Source organism: Prionailurus bengalensis, chromosome D4 (genome assembly GCF_016509475.1).
Source record: "Prionailurus bengalensis isolate Pbe53 chromosome D4, Fcat_Pben_1.1_paternal_pri, whole genome shotgun sequence".
NCBI classification, from domain to species: domain Eukaryota; kingdom Metazoa; phylum Chordata; class Mammalia; order Carnivora; family Felidae; genus Prionailurus; species Prionailurus bengalensis.
In genome coordinates, this window is record NC_057359.1 from 16,487,445 (window position 1) to 16,514,240 (window position 26,796).

Consider the following 26,796-nt stretch of genomic DNA (forward strand, 5'->3'; position numbering starts at 1 on the left):
CAATTTGCTATTAATTCATTCTATAGCATGAAATTTGAATGCCAGGATCAACTTCAATCATAATGATTGGCTTTCTGTGGCAGCTAAGAACATGGACTTTGGTGTCAGGCTGCCTAGATTCTAATTCCACCTCCTCCACTTACTACCTGTGTGACCTTGGGCAAGTCGCTTAGTATCTGTGCCTCAGTTTCCTTATCTGTAACACAAAGATAACAACAGTACCTGTTTCAAGGAGATAATAGAGCATTTAAAATCCTGCGTGGCACATAGCAAGGTCCAAGTCGTAGTAGCAATGATAATAGTAGAGGTAGTAGCACTCGTTACTGATTCTAGGACTAAGCGCACTAAGCACACTGAGTAGCAGCACCCCTTGCTGGAGAGAAAGGCACATCTCTTTTGGTTACCACTATCCTCAGTGCCTAGGTTTGCGTCTGGCACATAGGAGGCATTCAGATATGCTTGTTGACAGACTGATTGCTTTTGTGTCAATTATGAGTCCTTCTAAAATGTAACATAAATTATTTATCAGTCATATAGTAACAGTATTTGCTAATAGACTGGGTTATACCCTAAGAGTTATAGTGCTGTGGTCTATACTCTGATCTCAGCCAGACCTTAGTTCAAGTTATGATTCTACACTTACATATTGTGTCACTTTGGGAAATTTACTTACCCTCCACAATCTTCTATTTCCTCGCCAGTAAATGGGGATTTTCATTAGGATTAAATAAGATAATACTTGTGAGATGTTATGCATGGTGCCTGGGGGGCTCGATCAGTTGAGCGCCCAACTCTTGATTTCGTCCCAGGTCACGATCCCAGGGTCAGGGGATTGAGCCCCAAGTCAGGCTCCGCCCTGAGCATGGAGCCTGCTTGATTTTCTCTCCCTCTCCCCGCCCCCCTCTCTCTCTCTCTGCGTCTGCCCCTCTCCTCTGCTTGTGCTCTCTCCCTCTCTCTCTAAAATAAAATAAAATAAAATAAAATAAAAAGAAATAAAATGTTATGCATACTGACCTACACACTGTAAGGCTCTTTCCATGATTGGCTGTCAATCTAAGTAAGAACTCTGACCCGTCCAGCTTTGTATCCTGTCCTTCACAAGGAATGCCAAAGGGTACTTTGTTGCATGTTAGGAGTTATTTGTATTTTCACTTTGGAAAGCTTCCTAATCTGAGCAATTTGGTGATTTTAAAGGAAATTTCAGAGGCCCCTGCATGGCAGTGGAAAGGGGAATGGTGAAGACATCTTCCACCAAATACTAGAAAGCCCTGAAATTTCTAACCAAACTGAGATCTTATAAGATGGACTTTAATGTAGACTGAGCTTCTAAAATTCAGCTAACCTTCTATTGCCCTTAAAAAAAAGTCACCCCAATGTTGAATTGGGACCATGATAGTCTGCATGTAAATGAATGGCCTTCCATGACAGGAGTTGATGTCTATTCAGCAGGTAAAACATCCCGTCTTCTCATTAATTCTCTTTTTAAGATGAAATCCCTTAGCTTTAAAAATGTTTTAGGAGAACACAAAAGTTAAACACACCCTAGTTACAAAAAGAAAAAGAAAACTTAAGATTTATAGCAAACAAACATAGACGAAACAAAGCCATAAACATTCTAATTAAAGGTGGAAAGCTGATACTAAGTGGACATAGATCATAAAGTCCTGGTGACTGGTCTGATTATTCATTTAACTGCTCTAGAGTGATATGGTTGAGATAATAAATAGGTGCTTTCAGGGAATTTGAAATTGTTTTTCACATAAAGCATGTTTTTCTCAAGGCTGGATTTACCTAAATTCACTGACAGCTGGAAGCCAAATGTATTCCCATTAAATTGTTTATATCACAGGGATTCCAGTAGATAAACTACATTTCATTTATTAATGTACAACAAATAGAAGGGACCCTAACTCCTACGTTTAACCAGATATGTTTCTCATCATTTCTAATGCCTAGAATGTTATTGAGAAGTTTGTGTGTGTGTGTGTGTGTGTGTGTGTGTGTGTGTGTTTGCGATGTGAGATGACAGTTGATTTTTTGTGTGTGCTGGCAATGTATCATTATTTAGGGTTTGTTTCTGTTTGGTTTAGCAAAATGGGGAGTGGACTCCTATGTACAGTGGCTCAGATATTGATAGGAAACTGACCATCGCCACCCATATTCACTTTGCCAGGAGCCCTCAATCTCCTGCTTCCTGCTTTTTTTTTCCCTGGAAAATAACAGGTGGGAATGCAGAACATCAGGAATAACAAGACAGGAGTTGGCTTTGTTGGTAGAGAAAATGTAATACTCGGAGTAGAAGGATTTATTAGAAATGCAGACTTTCAAGTCCATCCTGGGACCTACTGAACCAAGATCTGCATTTTTAGAGTATTTCTGTGTACCTTAAGGCTGAGGAAACATTGCCCTGGGAGGTCCCCTAGACTGCTGACCAGCTCCAACCCCCAGGTTTTTTGGAATATCCCCACGACATTGCTGTATAGTTTGTAGAAGTAAGAAGAGTAAGATACAGCCAAGGGTGTCAAGAAAATGATATTCTTGTATCACTCACTGCTGGGCAAATTTTCCAGGAATAGGTGATTTAGGGGCCAGTGGAAGTGTAGATGTGAAGGACCTCAAGGGGGAAAGCAGATACTGCCTGTGTGTAATCTGAGAAGCCAGACTCAGGCTGGGTAATAACGTGTCTCAGTAACGTGTCTCAAAACCTACAATGGATGCCAGGAGACACTGTGAGCCTGTCAAGGATGTTCCAAAAGCCACGATTCAGGGGTGAAGGGAGTTAGGGCACTGGAGAATCTCGTTGGTGACAGGCCCGTGAAGACCTTGCTGAACCTTAGGAAGGTCTTGCTTGTGTACTACTGCTTGTAGAGCAGGTGGTCTACACTGTTTCTTGAGCCGGTGACAGTCACAGCAGCTTTCTACCTGCGGTGGTTTTTAAGGGTCCGCCCAGATCCTGATAGTGTCCAAGTGTCGCCCTTTATCCATCGATAGCTCAACCCGCAGATACACATCAGAAATTTAGTTTCATTCAATTTGACATATTTATTGACTGTTTGTGTCAGGCACCGTACTCATGACTCAACTTTTTTTTAATTAAAAAAAAATTCGAATAACCAAAATAGGCAACGAAGCTAATTACTGAAGCTCATGTAGCTGATTCTTCCGTGTAGAATCAGGACGGGCCTAATTCTGAGTCTATTTTTATTCATCTGTTTTATTCTACTTTATACACAATTCCAGCAAGCTCGGTTATCTGGTTTCCAAGGCCTCCCTAGAAGGAGCGAATTGGAATGGATGGAAAGAAAGGGACAGGACAGTTAATGCTGTTGCCCCAGGAAAACGCACTGATTCAGTCAGAAGGGCAATAGATTGTCCATAAAGAAAGAGACAGAGATCTGCAAACAGAAGGCAGAAGAGCTCAGACAGCACAGCCATCTGAAACCATTTTGGTGTCGATACCAACATTTCTATACCTCACAAGATCCAGGCCACAGTGTGTTACATCAGTGAAATGGATCCTTAAAAGGGAGCGGAACCTTCCCAAAACGTTAAATCACGTTCAGAATACTAGTTTAAAGAAAGATAAAACTTATGCAACCTATTTTAGAAACCTCTCCACGAGAAGAGGCTCCAGGAGAAAAATCTCGGTGCTTGAAAGAGCAACCACAGCACTTGAGGGGAATTTGCAAAGGCTCAAAGCTATATCGCTCTGGATATATGAGGCTTTAGTATGTTTTTAAAGGGATAAAGGTTACCTGGCATAACATCAACACACTGAAATTAGGAACATCCTCTCTATTGGACCCTAATTTATTCTATATACTATAGTATACCTTTGGAATGAATGAAGCTTTTGTGCCAGATGTACATTTATGAACATCACATAGCATTTGCCCGTGATATATCTGAGGACTCAGAGATGTCAACATGCCCTTCCCATATTTCAACACCCGGTTCCAGGTTCTTAAGGATCATTTCAATTAAACTTCAAACAAAAGAACCCTGACTCTTACTTGCCTGCTTCTTAGGGGATATGCAGAAATAGGGCTGAGTATAAAGTATCACGGAAATTGTATGTACAATTTGTACCTAACATGTATGTTGATATAGTATATTTAATTCAAATATATATTTTATATTACATTATCACACACACATATATGTGAGAGAGAGAGAAATGGGAATATGCCAGGAAAAAGTTCATAACAAATACACTCTAAACTCTTTAACAGTGGTTTTTCTCTGGGAAATAGGATTACTTGCATCTACTTTCTTCTTTAGATCTCTGCATTCTATGAAGTTTTTGCAAAGAACACACACACACACACACACACATATATGTATATAATACTGGAATACTAGTATAATACTATGTATTTTATATATACTATATAAATATATATATTTATATATACTATATATACTATATAAATATATATATACTTATATGTAAAATAGTATACTATAGTATACTATTTTACATATAAGTATATATAGTATATATACTATATAAAATACTATGTATATATAAAATACTGTATATTTATATATATATAAAATACTAGTATTTCCATTTGGAAGGAAAGGAAGAAAGAAACAGTGAAAGAAGGAGAAAGGAAGAAAGTAAAGGAAGAAAAAAGGAAGAAAAGCAGGAAGGGAGAAAGGTAGGGAAAGGATTGGGAGAGTGAGCAGGTGGGCTCTCTGATCCAAATGCCACTGAGCCTGTCAGCTTCCCTTCATCCTTCTCCATTCTGGGATTTCCTGCCCTTTTTATTGTATGCGGCTTCCCTATCATCACCACGGATCATTCTACAAATCCAGTCCCCGAGAATATTCCTTTTTGGTGGATGGTAAAAACCAGCCTGAAGTCGCAAAGCCAGACTTGGGTACAGCCAAAGATCGGGATCCTCCTTCAGTTGGGTCTCTCTCGGCCACTTAAGGCTGTCTGTGACTCTTTCCTTTTTGACCCATGTGCAGCCCGGTCATCTTCCTATTCAGGAACACATCTATGAACCAAAAAAAAAATCCTTGGCTCAAAATGATGTTCACCCTGTCATGGGTTGGTACAAATTAGGACAGGCTGGAGAAAGAGAAGACTTTGGGTACAGGTAGCCTCTTGCTGGTACAATCATTGCTCCACCGGCTAAGCAGGGCATAACCCAGCTAAAGACGTACTTTATTTTTTCTCTCCTAAACATGCCCGTTCTTCGTGTGCTGTTTAAGACTAAACAGTATAAAACGGGATTGACATTATGTAATTACATGCCTTTTACACTGTGCTAACTTAATTTGCTTTTCATTCTCAGGTATTTAAGAGATCATTATTTTCCCATCAGACTTCCCTGTCTGCCAATTATGGTGTGTCAGATGGATGAGGTAGACCATTGTTCGGGAAGGTTTCAGGTAGACGTATCGAGAACAACAGCTTTGTGTCACTTTCCTTTGGTCAACGACAGAATTATTTTGCCAGTTTATTAGTTTATGTGGTACCTTCTGTGCATTATATGTTGTTGTTGTTTTTGGTTCTACTTACAAATAAAAATGGCACAGCCGTCATAAAAGTTCTAGCATTTACAACTAGGTACAAGCTGAGTCTCCTGTCTCTGGGAAGAGTAGGCAGATGGGAGATTCAGGAACTGGAGTTGTTTTGAGGGCACCTTACCCTCATGGCTGCACCCGCGTTACAAAGCATGCTGTGACGGGGCCCAGTGGTGCCGCCAGCTACGCTGTCCCTCTGTTTTGCCAGGTACAGTTCATCAGAAACCACATCCTAGTTCCATACAACCTACATCAGTCACATGATCAAATATGGCTCACGTCCAGAGAAACATGGGAGTTAAGTTGGTCGAAGGAAGATGTGATGATCCGAACAAAAAATCCAAGCCACTTGTCTTCCTATGCATTGTCATTTTTAGTAAGAGGAGTCATAGCACTGAGGTTTTTCTATCTAGTACCTGGAAACACAGCCATTTTCTTTTTCTCTCTGTCACTGTGGAAAATGCTTATACTTTGGACGCTCAAGGAAACCATAGTAATTGCTCCAGAACTGTGGAGGGGGAAAGGGTCCAGGAGAAAGGTAGGGACATTTGTCAGCTCCAGAAAGCATTTTCTAGAAAAGAGAATGAACAAATAAAAAAAAAAAAAATACAAAAGGTCACCATAAGCACAGCCAGATTGCCTGTACCATTAAAAAATTAATAGACTGTCCACTGTGATAACTCAAGAGCCAAAGAAAGAGAACAGCTTGTGCAATCATTAATTACAAAATATCATTATTGTGTCATAGCCTCCTTGTCAGAACTTGTAGTTCTACTTCTGACCTGGAAAAATAAGTCCCTAAGTCTTGAGCAAGCAGTGGGCTACAGGTTGTTTTGATTCCAGTAATCCTGGGTTTAGAACACACACCGGTTCAGTGAATCCACTTCATCTCTGTTCTAAAAGAGTAACCCTGGAGAAGGCAGGGCTGTTGCCTATCAGATTCCACCTCTGAGTTAACCCTTAACTCACTGCAGGTTTGGACCAATGACCCTGCACAGTCACTAAACCCCACGCCTGTAAGAGAGGCTCATTCGATAACCGCTAGCCAAACTCAGCTACCTAAATTTAGATTTAAGGTCATCAAAATTAAATAGTATTTAAAACCTAGTTCCTTACTGCACTAGCCCTGTTTCACGTGGCCAGTGGCCATGCGGCTGGTGCGTGTGATATTGGACAGCGCAGAAAGTTCTATTGGATAGCACTGCAAATTGGAGGCTCTTGTTCTCCTGGCATCCCTCACCCCAAGAAAAGCCTTTAGACCTATCGTGGTAGTTTTCAAACTGGAGCATGAATCAGAATCACCTGGTGGGCAGGCTAAAATATAGATTGCTGGGTCCCACCCCCAGAATTTCTGTCACAGTAGGTCTAGGAGAGGTCCCTCAGATTTGCATTTCTGACAAGTTCTCAGGTGATGCAGATGCTGCTGTTCACTAGACCACACTTTGAGAACTACGCTCTCTATGAAGTAGGAGTGATACCAGCATAAGTACGGGGCTACGAATATCAGGCCTCGATTCTGTAACTGAAAGGAAGTATTATCTAAAGCTGCACTGTTCAAGACAGCGGCCACTGGCCACACGTAGCTAGTGAGCACTAGAAACGTGCCCCTAAAAATTAAAACTATTTAACTTTTATTTAATATAATTATAATTATATATAATCATAATTTAAATATTAAAGCAGTGTAAAATATTTTTCCACTTATTTCAGCTATATTCTTTTGGCAGAACTATATTTAACTTAAACCGTTGAAAAATTTAACATCCACGTTGAGATGGGTGTGTAAAATGCATATCAAATTTTGAAGATCTTGTATGGAAAAAGAAGGTAAAATATCTCATTAATAATGTGTGTATTGATTACATGCTGAAATGATAATATTCGGTACGTATTAGGTTAAATAAAACGTATTGGAATTAGTTTTAACTGTTTCTTGTTACTTTTTAATGTGGCTGCTAGAAAAGTTCTAAATTATGTATATTGTTTGCGTTATATTTCTATTGGACTGTGCTGATCTAGAATTTAACTTCACTCTCTTGGACTGTCAATTTACCATCAATTATTTGGGGTCCTAGGTTGGAGGAGAGGAGTGGTAGACTAGTGATCTCCAAAAGGCCCTGTAATAACACTCTAAAAGTCTGTAATTCCTACAAGATGAACTGCCAGGAGATAATCTCTCTCCACTGCTTTTCTTCCAAACGTTGTGCCAACCTGCCAAAGATTTCCCTTTCAAAGCCTTGACAGCTCAGTGTCTATCTGCACTTCAGAGAAAGATGATTGAATCTCCTTAAGCCACAGAGGTCTACACGACAGGCCCACATTACCAATAACACATGCTTTTCTAACTGGGCTGCAATTCCTAAACACATTTCTTCGTAGCTAACTTAGGTTTGTTTCTACTGTGTATAGCAAAACACTGGGCTCCCAACTCCAAAAAGTCTTTCCATCAGACACAAAAATCCCATGAATTGAAAGGCTAGCTATTATTCAATGACCACCAAGGTCAAAATTATGGAATTTGCTTCTACCACACACACATGAAATGTTTTTTAATGAAATCAATATGCCATGTTCATAGCAGCATTATTCACAATAATCAAAAGGCGGAAGTAACCCAAACAGCCACCTATAGATAAATGGATAAACAAAGTGTGTTATATTCATATAATAGAATATTATTCAGGCTTTAACAGGAAGGAAATTCTGACCATGCATAGATCTTGAAGACATCATGTTAAGTGAACTATGTTGGTCATAAAAGAACAAAGGGTGTTTGATTCCACTTAGATAAGAAACCTAGAAGTAATCAGGTTTATAGACAGAAAGAGTGGTGGTTTCCAGAGACTAGATGGAGGGAGGCATGGGGAGTTAGTGTACAGAGTTTCAGTCTGGGAAAACGAAAAGTTCTGGAGATGAATGCAGACGATGGATCCATAACAGGGTGAATGTACTTAAAACATATCTGTTATGTAATTTCTTCCACAATTAAAGGAAAAAACTAAAACAACCTACTAAACTTATGAATGTGGTCACCTCTTTTCCTCCCCTGCTCCCAAAGATTGCAAAATCCTAGAGAACTGTTAATAATAATGGCAAAACTGACAATAGTATTCATTCTGTAATTTCAGAGTACTTTAGCATTTATAGAACTTTTATTCTTTCACTTGAAATAATAAATCATCGCCAGTGTGTTGTAAGTACTATAGCTACATTGAGAATTAAGGTTCAGTGACACGTCCAGGGTCATAAGGGTGAGTTGTGGCAGAGGTGTAGCTCTGTCTTCTAGCTACACCATATCTGACTTTCTTCTGGGGTCCTAATGGCTGCCCCGTGATCATCTCTGAGCCAGACCATGCCAAGCAAACGTCAAACATCCCAGAAATCCAAGCTATTTCAGAAACTGAAATAGTACTGGTATGGAACTTCCCCAGACCAATTGAAGACAAGGACCAGCCCTAGACAAATTGTGAAGGGGTTGAATTTTTTCTTTCACAGATTTCTAATTTCCCTTCTTATCCTGCCATCTCCTGGCTGGTCTCATGTCATCTCCCAAGATAGCCAAACTTTGCCACTGCTTCATAAAGACTACTTTTCAATGATGACACTTGGGGAAGCTCTAGGCATATCCCTTGCCCCTTCTCCATTAAAGCTTATCCATCCCATGTATCCTTCACTTAGAGCTTTGCTGAGCTCCTGAGCCCCAAACAATTAGTTCACATTCAGAAGAGCAGGGGCCCTTAGAGGTGGTTTCATTCTTAAAAGTAATTTCTTAGAGGGACACCTGGGTGGCTCAGTCGGTTCAGCATTTGACTCTTGATTTTGGCTCAGGTAGTGATCTCACAGTTCATGGGCTCGAGCCCAGGATCAGGCTCTGCACTGGCAGCATCGAGCCTGCTTGGGATTCTCTCTCTGTCCCTCTCTCTCTGTCCTTCCCCCACTTGCTCGTGCTCCCTCTCAAAATAAATAAATTTTTAAAAAAGGAATTCCTTAGAGATAGGAATATCTTCAACAAAGGAGTAACTGATCAAATGGGAAATTTCAGACACAGAGCAGGTGAGAAATGAGATATTTTCAGATTTTGGTGGTGTCCTTAATCAGATTATGGAAACTATCTGTAGGTGAAGGTTGTATTCATAATTAAGCTAAACCTCTCTATTCACCACTGAGATGCTTTGGCCATCTTCCCTAGGATGCAGAAACCTTCACAAAGTCCCTCACGAGGGCACTTCGTGTCCCTGAGATCACTAATGGGCCACCCAGACTGTCACTCATAGTCACCATTTCATCTGAACAACAGATGGTCCCAAACCTGTCATTTGGTGCAACATGAACTGAACCAACTCAAAGGTCTCCTGTTGGCTTTGGTATACTTTTCTGACTGAGATAGACTCAGATATTAAGGTAGTAAGAAATTCCAAAGATGAATTCCAGGACTAGAAACAGCAATAAATTAAAATCTTTGTTGTGCTCGCTTCGGCAGCACATATACTAAAATCTTTGTTGAAGTACAATCCTATTTTATCAGTCCTAATGTTTATCTTCTGCATTGTCCATCCAACAAAGAACTAAAATAGTGCAGATCTTACCAAAACCAAAAGAAACCTAAAGACTATTTCTACCTAGGGTTGACTTGACCGAATTTCCTTTTAAAATTATAATTTTCTTAGACTAATAGCTTTTGGTAATTTGCATTCCTCAGATACAAACTATACAAGAACCACAATTTTATGTTAAATGGTAGATAGAAGTGAATCCGGGGTAAATATGTTATCATATTATAACCTTGAGATATCAAGAGGCCATTTTTCACCTATTCCATTAGCAATTACTGTTTTGAAATAATAATAATAATGTCAGAAAGAGTATAATTAGGCATGCTCATAACATGCTCAGTGTTCAAAGAAACTTTAAAATAATTATGCCCTTTTTCTTAGCTGTTCCTTTTATGGGAATCTAAGAAAATAAAACAGAAATGTGCATTTTACTGTAGGGAAAAAAGTCTTAGAAACAACTTAGATACCACTTATGATAAAATTGAATGAATTAAGGCAAACCATTTAAAGAAGTACTACATAGCTCCTAAAATTAATGTTTATTTGAAACTATTTTCACAATTGTTTGGTTTTTATTTTAAGTTTTAATTGAATTTAATTCTGCATAGGGAATATTCAAATAATATACACACAGTATTTTAATAGTTCAAAAGATAGTCCATAAATGCCCCCCCCTCACCTCTAACCATCAGAGACAAACAGTCTCTTATTTATCATATCAGAGTTATTTGATGCACATACAAGTTCTAACACATGTGAATAAAGTATTTACTTTCCCTTGAGGACACTCATATTAAATTTGTGAAAAGAAATTATTACTCTAAGTATCTCAATTCTTACTATAAAGCTTCCTATGAGATTTCCAAAATGTTCATTGCAGAAAGACTTAATACTGTGTGACATTGCTAGAAATCCTATTTGCCCACCTGTCTATAGGGACCTGTAATCAAGAGCAAAATAAGGGGTTGGAGTCATGCAGGCAGGGCACTTTCACTCCAAACTCTCAGCAACCTGTTATGGCTCGGTGGGTGAATGGGAGTGGATGAGTTTTCCTTTCTGTAAGCCTAGACTATAGCTACTAGAAGACTATACTTCTAGTATAAATGTGCAGAATAAGCAACATAACCCCCCCCCCCAATCTTGGCACAAGCTATAGTGATAAGGAAGAACCACATTCTCCCCTTAGAAGCAAGACTGGACCTTGAACTTAGCTTAGCTCATGGCATAAGCTAGCCACCCAGCACCAACTCTTCCTGCTCTACATCACGCTGACCAGGGGTCCAGCTACATCAGTACAGTGCATCTAACTCCTGGCTGGCCTTTCGTCAAAGCCACCACCCTCACTGTACTTGCAGGAAACTGGAAACCTTAGAGAGCAACCCTACCCACTGTTCCTCCGGGCAGAATAAAATGTCTTCCACTGTGGCTTTTTTGCTGAAACTTTGCGCTTTTTCCTCAGATTAAAATCTTAAGATGTGAGGCATGTGGGTGGCTCAGTTAGTTAAGTGTCCAACTCTTGATTTCGGCTCAGGTCATGATCTCATAGTTCATGGGTGTGAGCCCCGCATCTGGCTCCGTGCTGATAGTGCAGAGCCTGCTTGGGATTCTCTCTCTCTCTCTGCCCCTCCCCTTCTCTCTCTCTCTCTCTCTCTCTCTCTCTCTCTCAAAATAAATGAAACATTAAAAGAATTAATAAAATAAAATCTTAAGATGTGGGGCATCTGGGTGGCTCAGTTGGTTGAGCAATCGACTCTTGATCTTGGCTCAGGTCATGATCCCAGGGTCATGGAATCAAACCCTGTGTCAGGCTCCACACTGAGCGTGGAGCCTCCTTAGGATTCTCAGTCTCTCTCTCTCTCTCTCTCTCTCTCTCTCTCTGCCCGTCCCCAACAAGCACACCAGCACACAGGCACGTGTACACACTATCTAAAACAAAAGTAAAATCAAATCAAATCTTAAGATGTAAATGAAATTTCTTATATAAACTGTTGGTTAAATTCCTGAACCCGGCACCAATAAGCACTCAAGAATTTTCAAATGGATGAATTTTGTATTGTTTCAAAGAATATTTTTTAAAGATGTGTGCATGCTGTCTTTTGGCACTGTGTATTATGTTATATAAAAACAGTGCAGGCGGAAGTTCTGGGGACAAGGAAAGAAGTTGTGCTTGAGAAAGACGTGTTGCAGCATTTGGCTCTAATGATGACAGGATGTACAATGTGACCACAAGTGTGGGTCCGCCCTTCGCAGCTGACCTTGTTAACGGGCTCTCGTGTCCCTGAACTGTTTCGTCTCTAGCCATCTTTGCACAGGGGTTAAAAATGGATGACCCCAGAATGACATAGCTCCATTTTTGTCTGAAGAACTCCAGTGTCTGGGCAACAATTCCTCTCCCCATATCTGTTATTTAATACCTTTCCTTCTGCTTTGCCAAGAAATTATTCACTATGTAAATTGGTTTCATTTATAAATGGTGAACATTTTCAAATTCTAAAATGCACATAGAAATGTACATAAAAATGTGCCATATAAAGTATTGTTATTTATGATAACTATTATTGCCGTTATAATTAGTGTAAGAATGATAGTGTTTATAATGTTCTCCCAAAATAACAAGCAACGTGGTAGCTGCATAACTAGAGAGTGTAAATGAGCACTGGCCTAGGCAATTAGTATGCATTTGATAAGAATTTATTGCTGAATTAATCATTAGGTGTAATTTTTCCTGTCATGGAATTAAAGGGAGTAAGAACTAGCTTGGGAGGTGAGGTCCCATCTGGGGGAGGAATGCGTGGTCAGTGGGACAGCTCTTCTTGATACACGATACGCCAAGTCATAGGAGTTTCGGGTAGTCAACCCCCAAACATATACGTCCCCCATGGGATAGGCAGTTTTCATGCTTAGTAATGACTACCATATGCTGACCACTTTCTGTGTGCCACGTATGGACCAGTTACCCTGCACCAGGATATCATTTTATTCTTCCAATAACCCTTTGAGGTAGGAATTATCACACCAATTTGTTAGATGGGAACACCAAGAGACAGCGAGGTTGATCATCTTGACTAAGTATGCATCTCTTGAGTGGACTAGAACATGAGCACAGGTCCGGAGCCCATGCTGCAAACTAGTGTCTCTCAAAGTGTGATCCTCGAGTCACTGGGAAGGCCATGAATTCCTCAAGGCCAATCTCTAACTAAATATTACAAGCCCTTTTTATTTCCAGTTCTTAAAATAGGCAAATGACAGTTCCACTGGTTCATTTTTACATTAGACTAGTAATTTACTTGGTGGATTACAAGTTTTTATCATGTTGATTAACTGAAATTAACATGTAATTGAGTAGCTTGTAGACGGCTCCAATTTATTATTCTGTGAGAAACTCAGATTAACATATGACATTGTAAAGTTGCTACTTTACATATGTAAACCCACAGACAATTGGAAATCCTCTAGAAAGTGGGAGAGGGTGAACCGAGGTGTTGGCCTGGTCTAAGTGTGCTCCAACTTTACCATTATGCTAACATGGAAAGGGAGAGGGGAGAGTCAGTCCATTTGGGCTGCTATAACAAAGTATCATGACTTACTGGCTTAGAAACAACAGAAATTTGTTTCTCCCAGTGCTGGAAGCTGAAAATCTGGGACCAAGGTCAGATTCTGGTGAGGGCCCTCTTCTGGGTTGTAGACTTCTCATATCCTCACATGCTGGCTTGCTCTCTGCCGTCTTCTTATAAGGACACTAATCCTATTCACGAAGCTTCCACCCTCACAACCTCATTACCTCCTAAAGGTTGCACCTCCTAATACTATCATATTTGAGGTTGAGGTTTCAATATATGAATTTGGGGGAGACACAAATGTTCAGTCCATTGCAAAGAGTTTATTCCATTACATGTGGACAGAACACAGTATGCTGGCATTATTTTCCTATACATGGAATGTGAGCTTAAGCCTAAAATGTTATTTTGTTGTTCACATATCCATATAATTTATATAGGATAAGATCCTTCAAAGAAAAAAAAGCCCCATTGTTATTTTCAGAATAAATGATCTAGAATCTCAAATAAGGCAGGACGATGCATCCGGTACTGATTAGCTCTGTCTTAAGTCTCACACTGATTTGTTTTTTGAGTAAATGTTTGAATTCTTTCCTGTTTTAAGGTATCCTAACGATTTTATCTTTTCATACCCTAAGCTACATAAACTCTTCAGTGAGGCCATTTAGTCTTTTTTCAGAAAATCAGAATAAGCACTTTTCTGAAACATACCTAAGGCAGTTCCTTCTCCAACACATCACCCATCAACTGCCTTCAGCAAACAAAAGATAATTTTCAGATTCCAAGCATTCACTATTCTTGGACCCATTAGCTGTAAGGGCAGGGGCAAATTGGGTTATTCACTCTATGAGGGTTTCTGTCACAGAGTCAAAGATATGTATTGTCCTTTATTTATTGAAATGTTCCTGCAGCATTCATGCCCTACTCATCTGAAAGATTCTTTAGCCGATGGGATACAGTTTTTAATTTTCAGCCATAAAACAATAATTCAGTGTTTATTCCTGCAGATCAGCCAGTTATTTTTTGTTACTAAATGTAATGGTGTTAACTAGCAATTATTTCTACTTGGTGATTTTATCTCAGCTGCACCCCCCCCCCCAAAATTGCCTAAATAGGGTAAGAAAAGAAGTCTTTAAGTCTTTGATATGACATTTATCACTAAAAATTCCTCAGGGTTTGTTGACCTCCAAAACAGCAATATTTTGATAATGCTTTTCAAGCAGTTTGAAAAGAACTTTAATTTACCACTTAATAGTGCTTAAGACAGCGACTTGAACACCTAATAAGTATTAAGGACAACAAACAAAATATAAAAAAAATGTCAGGGCAGTGTCACTACATTGGCTAAATTGTATCCCCCCCCCAACACACACATTATTTTACCCTTTATTGTGGCAAAATAGAGTAAGCCTCCCGATTGTACGCAGTAACCCTTTAATCCTAGGAAGCAAAGGGAGAGATGAATTTAAGCATGCATTGTTCTTTGTTCCCCTTTCTTTCTTCAGGGGGACTAGAGTTTAAATCTTGCTTTGAGTTCTGAAGTAACATCCCCCATGAAGTGTAGTAAAGGCACTTAATGATACTAAGTAAAAACAGTAGTGACAAAAATGCCACCCCCGCTTCATATCATGATTAAAATGTAGAAAGAGAAGATAAAGTCACAATTCGTTTCTCATCCAGACACACAGATTTATAATAGGTAATCATATTTCATGAGGGCTAGGAGGATCCCAGGTCAACTTTAGAACGAAAAACTCACAGCACTATGGGTTAGTTAAACTTTCTATGGGCCAGCAGTGTCTGCAAGAGAAACATTTTGTGGAATTTTAACCTCAGCAGTGGTGACGTGTTCCATTTTTCACAGTGTGGGCACGCTATCCACCATGGCAAGCACTAATCTGCACCCAGCAAGGAGATAACCCAGTGTCAGTCTGCTCCTTAAAAATAAAGAGGGAAAGGCTTGCGTAATATGCAACTTGTCCTTCTTTGCTGGAATCATCTAGGCCTGCTGAAACCCCCAGAGCTAGTAACAGGCCTTCAGGACTCACTCAAATAGAAGGAACAAGCAATGCTTAATACTTAACAGTAAACACATCTGTCTTCATTGTGGTGCTTCTAAATATCACTCACCTTTGTGAACAAGTCTGTATACCTTGCGTATATGATTTAGAGCATGGGCAACACAGAAATGGATTCACCATTATTAAATGTGGACTACAAGCCACTGTCCTCAGATTTTAGCAGTCATTAAAATCAGTCAGAGGGCTTCTTAAAACACAGAGTGGTATAATGTTCACTCCTGGAGTTTCTGGACCACACCTCAGTAGATCCTGGGTGGTCCAAAGAATGTGCACTCTAACAAGTACAGAGGAATGGGAGGCAATCCTGGGCTACTCCTCTGTGGATCGCATTTTGAGACCACCACTATAAGGTTCTATTTCCTAGCCCCACTGCGACCCGGTCTCTTTCCCAGCCACTTGAGGGTACTCACGGTACTTCCCAGAGTTGTGACAATACATAAGATAATGCAGCTGAAGCTCTTTAACACACTAAGTTCTCAGTCTCTGCTAGCTGAGACCCTGTAGTTCTATAGGCCCTGGAGGGGGATTCTGCACATGAAAACAGTGAATGGCTTCATATATTTGCCTTTAAAACAAACAAAAATATTTTAAGTAATCTCTGCACCCAATGTGGTGCTCGAACTCACGACACTGAGATCAAGCGTTGCATACTCCACCAACTGAGCCAGCCAGGCGCCCCATCTACTTGCCTTTGATCAGTCCTCTGGATTTCCTGCTTTGAACTTTAGATCAGAGTGAACTCCTGCTTTCACTTTTGAGTTACAGAGGAAAGATTTTGTTCTTCAAGGATGCTAAATCTACATTTAGTTTACCGACATGTGATTTGTTTGTGTTTTACATACTCCATTTGTTTCTTATTCTGTTCAGTAAAAATATTCACGATGTTGGTTGGCCGTGACATGTGTAAGAGGTCCCAGGAGGACTGAAGGAAAACAACCGTAGACAGTTCTATCTTGCAAGGTACTTTAGGGACAGATTTCTTTCTCCTAATGCAAACGTGGACTGCACACGGAGATAATGCTACCATTCTTGGGCTCTACATTTTTAAGTGAATTTGCTGTATCCGGTTGAAAAGTTGTCTCTTGGCTAATATGTTCCTTAGAAGATACAAGATGAGAAACTCAACTCCTTTGCTGATTTTGGAGCAAAACTGAGTTGGCTTAGCCCTGATGAACGTACCTGAATTCTGGATTCAGGATTGCCTGGTTCTCATGTAAATATAAATTAGGGTATGCTGTTGGTGCCTTTATACAGAAAGAAAAAAAAGAATCTAAGCCATAGCAATAAGCGACAGAGCCTAGATACGTAGGGTCAAAAATTACTGATGTTTATAATGTTATTTTTCCTGATTACTGCAATGAAAGAAGACCAGGCTCTTAAGAAATAAGAATGGTTTTGCTAGAAAATTCTGAGCTGGTATGTATGAAGCCCATGCAAGAATATCCAATAATGCAGGTCCGGTTAAAGCCCTCAAAGCTCATCTGGTATGGAACCTGGTCTGGATCACCCGGCTGAAGAACCAAGCGGCACTCGGAGATCTTGGAAGGCAGGAGGTTTATTTTACACAGGCGGGCTCAGAGATCACTCTCCAGAGGTCTGAGCACTGAGCATAAGCAGAGGGAACAATTTATAGTCTGTTACTTCCACATCCCGCATTAGCAGAAAGCACGGCAAGAAGGGTGGAAAGAAGAACACAGAAGGGGAGCCTTTGGTTGGGGACTGGAATTTCCCTATCAGTCCCGTCAGCCATCTTCTAACAGATTTTTCTCTATCACATCCACTGATGCAAGTCCAGCAACATGCAAAATTACTACTGTCTCTCATGGCACCGGGTAATGTTAGTCTCCATCATATACAGGCTTACGGAGGAGCTTATCTGAAGTCAACTTCCAAGTTAAGATACCTTGGAAGACCTTCTAATGGTATCAATCTTTTTGCATCTTTTTAACAATGGTGTCTCCTCCACTCGGGAGAATGACTTTCAGACTGGAAGGAGGCACAAGAGTCGTTAAGGCAGAGTTGAAGTTTACCAGTGAATAGAGGGTTGTGAGGGCGAAGTTAGCTACTTTAAGTAAGGACAAGTCTCCAGATGAATGCTATATTGGAGATTGCAGATTGTTTCTTCTTTCGTGGTAATCTTTGAGATTCCTGGCAAACTAAAATCTTCCCGAAGATTAGAAATAACTAAAATGCCCCACATTCAGAAACAGGCAGAGAAAGATGAATTACATATAGGCAAGTATTTATACCATATGTGTATACAGATATGGATATGTGTTATGTCTATACATATATATGCATATATACACATATGCACTAAAGACCCTCAATAGCAAAACCTTAGAACAAATTACTAACTAGAGCCATAGGACCAGGGAGGTAAAGTTGTATCACCAGCACTCATCTTGAGACACCAGAAATTAAGTTATGGCAAACTAACCCCAAACACTTTTTTTCTTTTAATGTATATTTTTGAGAGAGAGAGTGAGAGAGACAAAGCGTGAGTGGGGGAGGGGCAGAGAGAGAGGGAGACACAGAATATAAAGTAAGCTCCAGGCTCTGAGCTGTCAGCACAGAGCCCTGTGTGGGGCTCGAACCTGTGAACAGTGACATCGTGACCTGAGCCGAAGTCTGACACTCAACAGACTGAGCCACCCAGGCACCCCCTGCCAAGCACTTTTTGATAGAGCTTTTATAACTCTATAATACGATAAGACCAACAGAACAACAGAGGCATCATATTTTCATTTCAGCAAGGCTTGTGGGCATACTACATGTGGGCTTTAGGAAATCATCATTGATTGATCAGCAGGAGAATGCAATAGTGAAACTGGATGTCTTGCAAAGTGCTGAACCTCCCATGATTGACCGTAACCAAACAGATGCTACATGAGAACCAGGGAAATCTCTTGGCCCTCCTGCAAAGTACAGTTACATACTTGGAATGCATAAGGGAAGCTATTTAACTCAGTTATCAAAATATCGGATGCATTCAACAATCATGGATTTGCTAAATGAACAAATACCAAATTTAAGAAGTTAGGTTTCAGCCATTTCCAATGTTCAGGTCTCAACTCCTAAATGGCTTGGATTTAAGCCATTTATCAAAAATATCAATATCAAAAATATTAAAAGCAAAACAATGGAAATAATAAAAAGATCAGTGGTTGCTTGGGGAAGCGACAGAGGAAGATGAATAGGCAGAACACACAAGATTTCTAGGACAGTGAAATTATATGCTATTAGGACAGTATGCTATTATAGATATAAGTCATTGTACATTTGTCCAAACCTATAGAATGTACAACACCAAGAGTGAACCCTAATGTAAATTACGGACTTTGGGTGATTATGATGTGTCAATGTCAGCTCATCCTTGTTAAAAAAAAAAAAATGTACCTTTCTGGTGAAGGATGTTGATAATGGGGGAGGTTACGCGCATTGGTGAGCAGTAGGTGTGTGGAAAATCTTTCTTTCAAATTTATTGTAAGCCTAATACTGATCTAAAAAATAAAATCTTTTATAAAATATTCAGCATTTTTTATGCAAATAAAAAATTACTTGGGGCGCCTTGGTGGCTCAGTCGGTTAAGCGTCCGACTTTGGCTCAGGTCATGATCTCATGGTTTGTGAATTCGAGCCCCACATCTGTGCTGACAGCTCAGAACCTGGAGCCTGCTTTCTCAAGGCAGTGTCTCCCTCTCTCTCTACCCCTGCCCCACTCATGCTCTGTCTTTCTCTCTCTCTCTCAAAAGTAAATAAACATTAAAAAAAATTTTTTTTAATGTGTAGTTCCAAAAGGATAGAAACCACCCTGCTCGGATTCTGTTATGCTTTCACTCTTCTCTCTGTCTTCTACACCAGCGGCAGACCCCAGGACGTACATGAGTATTTAGTCGTTCTGGTTCATTACGCAGGGAATAAATTGATGAATGGATATACAACTTGCATGTAAAGACTTTAGGAAAAGAGTTCTCCCAGTATTTTGGAATCAAAATAAGACTATCAAGATATATATATATATATATATATATATATATGCTATATATACATATATAACACATACATATGCTATATATACATATATAACATAACATCTACACACACATATGCATAAATGATAGCTGACATTTACTAAATATGTACTATCTTAGTCTATTCAAGCTATGATAGCAAAGTACTATAGACTGGGTGGCTCATAAACAGCGAATTTCTCCCAGCTCTAGAGGCTGGAAGTCTGAGATCACGATGCTGACATGGTTGGGTCTGGTGAGAGCTCTCATTCAGGCTGCCCACTGCTGACTTCTCATTGTCTCCTCACAATGTGAAAAGAGAGCAAGAGAGCTCTCCAGAGACCTTTTAGAAAGGCACTAATCCCATTCATGCGGGCTCTACCTCATGACCTCATGAGTGGGGACCTTCCCAAAGTCCCCACTTCTTAATACCATCACATTGGGAGTTAGGATCTCAGCATCAGAGTTTGAGGGGACATAAACATTCAGTCTGTAACGTCTGCCATGCTCTAGATGCTGTTCTCAGGGCTTTAGATGCATTTTCTCTTTTATCTTTCGAACGCACAACACAACTCTATGAGGGAAGTATTATTACCTCCATTTCAGAAGAAGGGAAACTGAGGCACAAAGGAGTTGTAGCTTGCTCTAATCATACAGCTGTTACATAGTAAAGCCTGGATTTGTATCCAGACACGGAAACTCTAGAACTAGAGTTGTCACTATTTCATCCCCCCAGGGGATGCTTGGCAATACTTGGTATAGCTTTGGTTGTCACAACTGCGGAATGATACTGGCATCTAGAGGACAGATAGAGGCCAGAGATAAATACAATTCACAGAAAAGCTGCCCAGAAAAAAAGAATTGTCCAGCCTAAAAATGTCAGTAATGGCAAGGTGGGGAACCCTGGTCTAGAACCTACATTTTAGCATTTCCCTGTACTTCTGTACCATGGAATTAGGGTGAAATCATGGAAATAATGAATATGACATCTGACTTTCCTCATGATTCATCCTTACCTGCATTTAATCTCACACCTCTTTTAATATTGATTTTAATATATAACAACAGTATATTACATTGTATATCAGAATCATCTTGTCATCCTCTGTGAAATTAAAATAAAAATGCCTGGCCTCACTTCCAGAATTCTTACTGAATTAATCTGCAGTGAGTCTCTTGGGAATCAGATATATTTTCTTAAGGTCTCCAAGTGATTTTAACATGCAGCTAAGTTTTGAGACATTTGTAAAAGCAGAGAGCGGAGGTTTTTAAAGTACAAACTACTTTCTATTCTCCACTGAGGTAATATCAGAGTAATGGCCCAGAGGAACTGAGTGCTTATTTTGTGCTTAGGACTGTGCTGAGTACTTCACAGGAATTAGCTCACTTTAAATTCTTCAACACTTCCATCAGGTAGGTGTTCTAATGGCCATTTTACAAATGATAGAACTGAGGTGTCAGGAGATTAAAGAACTTGTCCAAACCACACGACCAAAATGTGACAGAGCTGTGAATTAACTCTGGCTCCTCCTGATTGAAAAACCCATGCTGTAAACCAGTGGCTCTGTGCTTCAGAACCACCTGGAGGGTTGTGAAAGCACCTGGACACCCCTGCCACGCCCCCCAAGAGTTTCTGATTCAGTAGGTCTGGACTGGGTCCAAGAATTCACATTTCTAACAAATTCCCAGGTGCTGCTACTGACCCTGCTGATCTGGGGACCTGTACTTTGAGAACCCCAACGCCAAAGAGGACGTGTTTCCTATGAAATCAATCTATTTGATTCTCTTTTTGTAATGTTTATTTGTTTACTTCTGGGAGAGAGAGAAAGTGCGTGCATGCGCGTGGGGGAGGGGCAGAGAGAGAGGGAGACAGAGAATCCCAATCCAACAGCACAGAACCGGACACAGGGCTCAATACTACAAACCATGAGATCATGACCTGAGCCAAAACCAAGAGTCAGACGCTCAGCCAACTGAGCCACCCAGGCGCCCCAAGCCATTTCCTCTGTTATGACATTTCTTTTGTTTAAGAAGCTTCTTCTCTCATGTTCCTCCCTAAATTTGGGGAATTGTTGTTTGTTTGTTTGTTTGTCTGTTTGTTGTTGTTTTTTTTTTCTTTTTTTTTTCAACGTTTATTTAATTTTGGGACAGAGAGAGACAGAGCATGAACGGGGGAGGGGCAGAGAGAGAGGGAGACACAGAATCGGAAACAGGCTCCAGGCTCCGAGCCATCAGCCCAGAGCCCGACGCGGGGCTCGAACTCACGGACCGCAAGATCGTGACCTGGCTGAAGTCGGACGCTTAACCGACTGCGCCCCCCAGGCGCCCCCTGTTTGTTTGTTTTTTAAGAGCTTTTCTGTCCCTCTAGCTTAATGACTTGTGATACCAGAGACAGTCTAAGTACCACGCTGGTGTGAGAAGTATATAAGAGCCTCTGCCTACAGCAGAGTGGGGTCCAGGGAGAGTCATCCAGGAGGAGAGGTCAACTAATGATAATACTTCTAACCAGAGAAAAAGCAATCCACCAACAGGACAGAAGAAAGACCTAAACCAGTGGGACAACAGTTCAAAGAGGCAATTAGATGATTCACAAAGGGGAGGAAGGAGAGTCATAGATTAAGGGAAAAGAGGAAATCAAGAGAGGTTATTTTTTCCAACCTTGTTCCTACACTAAGAACCAATTACAAATTAAGATTAAATAAAGAACACAAAGAGGCAAAAATTTTTTTTCTTAACCTTCTCTTATTTCCACTAAGGAGCAGCAAGCCAGTAAGCCCCAAAGATCCAATAGCCAGAAAAGTGAAACTTGAGGTAAAGGAAATGGTGGGAGCAGACAGGCAGTGAGACTTGTGTATGATCCCCCAGTGATGCAGTCAATCAGTAGGCATATACTCACCCACTGATGGGCTCCATACATTTATTGAATCCCTACGCTAGACACTGGGAAACACAGAGAGTGCTTATCCCTAAGGAGCTTATAGTCAAGGTTAAACGTAAGCATCTGAGAAGGATTAATGAAGAATACCAGGACCAATGAGTGGTAGATACATAGGGTCCCGGGGTAATCATGGTGGTTGGAGTGGTCAGTGATCTTGTAGGTAGGTGTTGTGATCTTATTTTAGAGATATGCAAACGGAAGCACGGAAAACGTTAAGTAACCTACCCAAGAATTTAAAACCAGATGTCCTAATTCAAAGTCCAAGGTTTTCCCAAAACTTATCTAATCATTGCCAATACATGAGTGCTTACTACAATAGCTTCCCAGGCTCCTCAGAAGATTCTGACTCAGTGGCTGGTGGGCGTCAGGAACCTGTACATGTGACATGCGTCTGTGGTGATTCTGAGAATCATTCCTGGGGTCTTTAGACCTGGCTGCCCGTTAGAATCACTTTGGAATTGTTCAAAAACCCCATATGCCCACACGAAACAAATCAATGGAAGAAGGTAAGAGAGAAATCCCTGGACATCAATATTTTTAAATTCTCCAGATTATTCCAATGGGCATCCAAAGCTGAGAACCACTGGGCTCAGCTCCACCATGCTGACAATAATACCGAGTGGGTTTGCACAGCCTCCTCTGACCACCTCACCATTCCTTGCCTTACTTCCCTTTGAAAAGCAGTTTCGGGGCACCTGGGTGGCTCAGTTGGCTAAGCGTCTGACTCTTGATTTCGGCTCAGGTTATGATCTTATGGTTTGTGAGATAGCGCCCCACATCGGGGTCTACACGGACAGTGTAGAACCTGCTTGGGATTCTCTCTCTCCCCCTCTCTCCCTCTGCCCCTCCCTGGCTCTCTCTCATGCTCTGTCTCTCAAATAAATAAACTTTAAAAAAAAAAAAAAGGAAAGCAGTTTCTACTGCAGGTCAGGAAAAAACAGAGATGTTTAAGAGAAGAGAGGAATAGTAGGGAAGATCAAGAAACATTTGTGACAAATGATTAGTGAAAAGAAAATAAGAACTGTCCCAGATGGTAGGAAAGAAAAAGGTGAAGAGAAAGGTTTGAGATTCATCACTCAATCAATCTGGTAACTCTAAGCAAAGGTTAAATAATGCTGCTGCTCAGGAGCATTTTGCTCTCACATAAAGATCATGCTCTTTTCTATGGAAGTTAACGCAATTTTTACATAGTAATATATTTATCCTTCCTGGTGACAAGGGTTGAGGATCAGAAATTTCTGTCTAGGTGACTTGGTCATTCTTATTTTACAAGTGGGAGCACTGGGGCATGCTGGAAGAATGAAGTCACTTTAGACCTCAGGGTTGAGGTTGGTGACCCACCTAGTGTTAAGTCCTCAGACCGGGTTCCCAGGCTCTGTTGCCACAGACATGCTGTAAGGCATGCGTGTTTTCTTTCTAATATGCTCTTCTAAAATCTCGTGCTGTATTCATTACTCCATAGACAACTATGATCCAACATTTAGAAGAACAGGACCACGGTAATAGCTTCATACCATCCTTCATCCCTGGACCTCAACAGAGGGTCTAGAATCATTGGAGCAAAGTAATTCTGAAGGAAAATTGCATTATACTTTTGGAATCACAGAGACGACCCTTGTTTACATGGCACATGCCTATTGGATCTGTTTGCAAAGGGATGAGAACAAAGAAGAATTTAAGTGCAGAATAAATATATATAAATAATATATTTCCATACAATTCTGGGGGGCAGCTGGATAACGTTTTTAAACTGCTGACTGTGATTTAGCAAATGCTGCATTCTTTTGTGAATAAGTGCTATCAAAAGGAAAAGCCAATATCCTCCCTCCTGCCTTCCTTGCCTGGGCAGCCCTTCACCCTTACTTAATGAAATGGAACAGTTGATGCCTTTAACTCCCTCTTTCATTTAATCTCATTAATGCAGTCTGTTGGGATTCTAGTTGTGGAGTAACACTGGGGCAGCCGTCAGACCTCCAGGGAAAAGTGCAATATTTCTCAGTTAGACTTTTAATTGCTAACGTCAAAATGTGTGAGAACGAGCTCAAAACTAAAGCTGACGCCACTGGTGAGTTTTCCGTTTTCTTCTCTCTTCTGACGCTTAGCTGTATGAACTATCCTTCAGGTAAAACAGTAAGCGTTTGTAAGCTCTCAGCAAAAGAAATTGAGGTCTAGGTGTGGGAACAATAAAATATTTTCTGACTTGCAAATGTATATAATAAATAAGCCACTCAGGCTTTATTTTACACTGGAGAACATATTTATATGTGAGTATCATCATACCCTGTAGTGAATTACCAAATGCATGAGTTTTGAGAATGAATTCAGGTAGTCACCAGCCACATTACACGAGCGTGAGGTTAACTCTATGAACATCCTTGTCACAATTTTGTAGCTCTGATTTTAGTCATTGGCATTATCATTATTATGATCATTTCACTTTTCTGACTTGTTAAATATTCAGTTCATAAATATATTATACCACACAGTTCCTCCTATGTAAAAGATCTAGTTTCAAAAAAGAAAGAAACAAAGAAAGAAAGAAACAAAGAAAGAAAGAAACAAAGAAAGAAAGAAAAAAGAAAAGAAAGAAAAGAAAAGAAAAGAAAGAAAAGAAAAGAAAAGAAAAGAAAAGAAAAGAACAGATCTATTTGGTTGAATGATTATTAACAATCAGGTGAATCCTATTTGAGTTTTTCTGCTAAATTTTTAACAACTTAGTACCTAGTTCCCTAAACGCACATTATCTCATAACATAGAAAGGTTTTGAGCCTTTGTTCTAAAAATATTTCAGGGCAATATGATGTATGATTTTTTGCCATTTTTTGGCTAGTACTAAATAGCAATGAACAACAGTTGGAAATATTAAAATGTAAATTAACATAATTGTTAGGTTCAAATAATACAAAACTAACGATTATTCAAAAAAAGTTACTAATCAAACTAAAACTTCCCCAAATGTTTATAAACTCGGAATTACATCTTTGCACAATGCTTCGAGCCTCCCGTTGCTTGTAATTTTAGACAAGAATGGATATTATTTCAATGCAATTATTCGCTGATTTCACAATGTATGTATTTGAAGACTGTATCAGTGAAATAAGCCATTAACAGCAGATTGCAGTTGTGACATCAATGGAGTCTTTAAACAACTATTTATCCTCACTACTGACAGATTTACTCAGGTTATTGTTGCTATTGTTGTTTAGAAATTAATAACACTGGACGTATTAACGTCTATGCACTTAATCCTCTTTGGGTCTGAATTACAATTAGCAGAGGCTGACAGGTAAACATAAGTGTTCCTTTCTCTCCTGATTTGGTGGGGTGGAAAGAAAAACAGGAATTTTCCCTGTTATAAAATTACAGAAAACAGGTTTTGATTTTAAGAACATGTGCACACACACACAACTCATTTTTTTAAACGAATTATATGAGCCAATGTGTGTTTACGTATTGCAAAGAGAAACAAATATTTTACTTTCCTTTTAAATTTTAGTGCAATAAAAAGGAATATCCTAAATTGAAATCGCAGCTTTTGTGAAGTCACTGTCGTAGAATACTTAGTACTGTGCTTAGCAGTTTCTGATTTTCACTAGTCTTTTTCCTCCGTTATTTCCCCCCAAAATAAGTATCTCCAAAGTAACTCAAACCTCTAAAGAAATGACAAAAAAAAAAAAAAAACACTTTACTTTTTCCTACCAATTCAGTCCACGGGTAGCCTCTCAAAGGGCCTTTGGTAGAAACTAATGTATAGGAAACACAGCCACAAACATCCCCATGCAAATGTTACCATACACTATCAAACAATGATTATGCATTTTTGGCTTGTAGCAAAAAAAAGAAACTTGGTAAAGTGTGTTTTGAAAATGACGATATTTGTTCTCAGTACTTGGTTACCGTTGGTGCTACAATTCTTTCCCCAGCTTACATAAACACTGAGTAAAGCTGGGACGGATTACGTGCAGCATGCTGGATCTGATGAGCTCAAAAATAAGATAGCTTGGGTCCTATAATGTTTAGGATTATGCTGGTAATCTCTTTAGGGAAAGTGTGCAATATCAGCAGAACAGACACTTTGGTCTTCGAGGGAGCTGTGCACTCATAATTCTCCATTTGT

At 39.9% G+C, this 26,796-nt stretch overlaps 1 protein-coding gene across 2 annotated transcripts in view; it reads left to right on the plus strand.

The window, feature by feature from the left end:
• RORB (RAR related orphan receptor B) overlaps positions 1 to 26,796 on the plus strand; it is a 201,350-nt gene that overhangs the window by 96,226 nt on the left and 78,328 nt on the right. Inside the window, exon 1 of one of the 2 annotated variants that reach the window (XM_043566980.1) lies at positions 24,606 to 24,744. The exons of the other annotated variant lie outside the window; for it this stretch is intronic. Coding sequence (XP_043422915.1) covers positions 24,705 to 24,744 — 40 coding nt within the window. The 5' untranslated portion in view covers positions 24,606 to 24,704. Of the gene's footprint in view, positions 1 to 24,605; positions 24,745 to 26,796 lie in introns of those variants that run through there. 2 annotated transcript variants of the gene reach the window in all.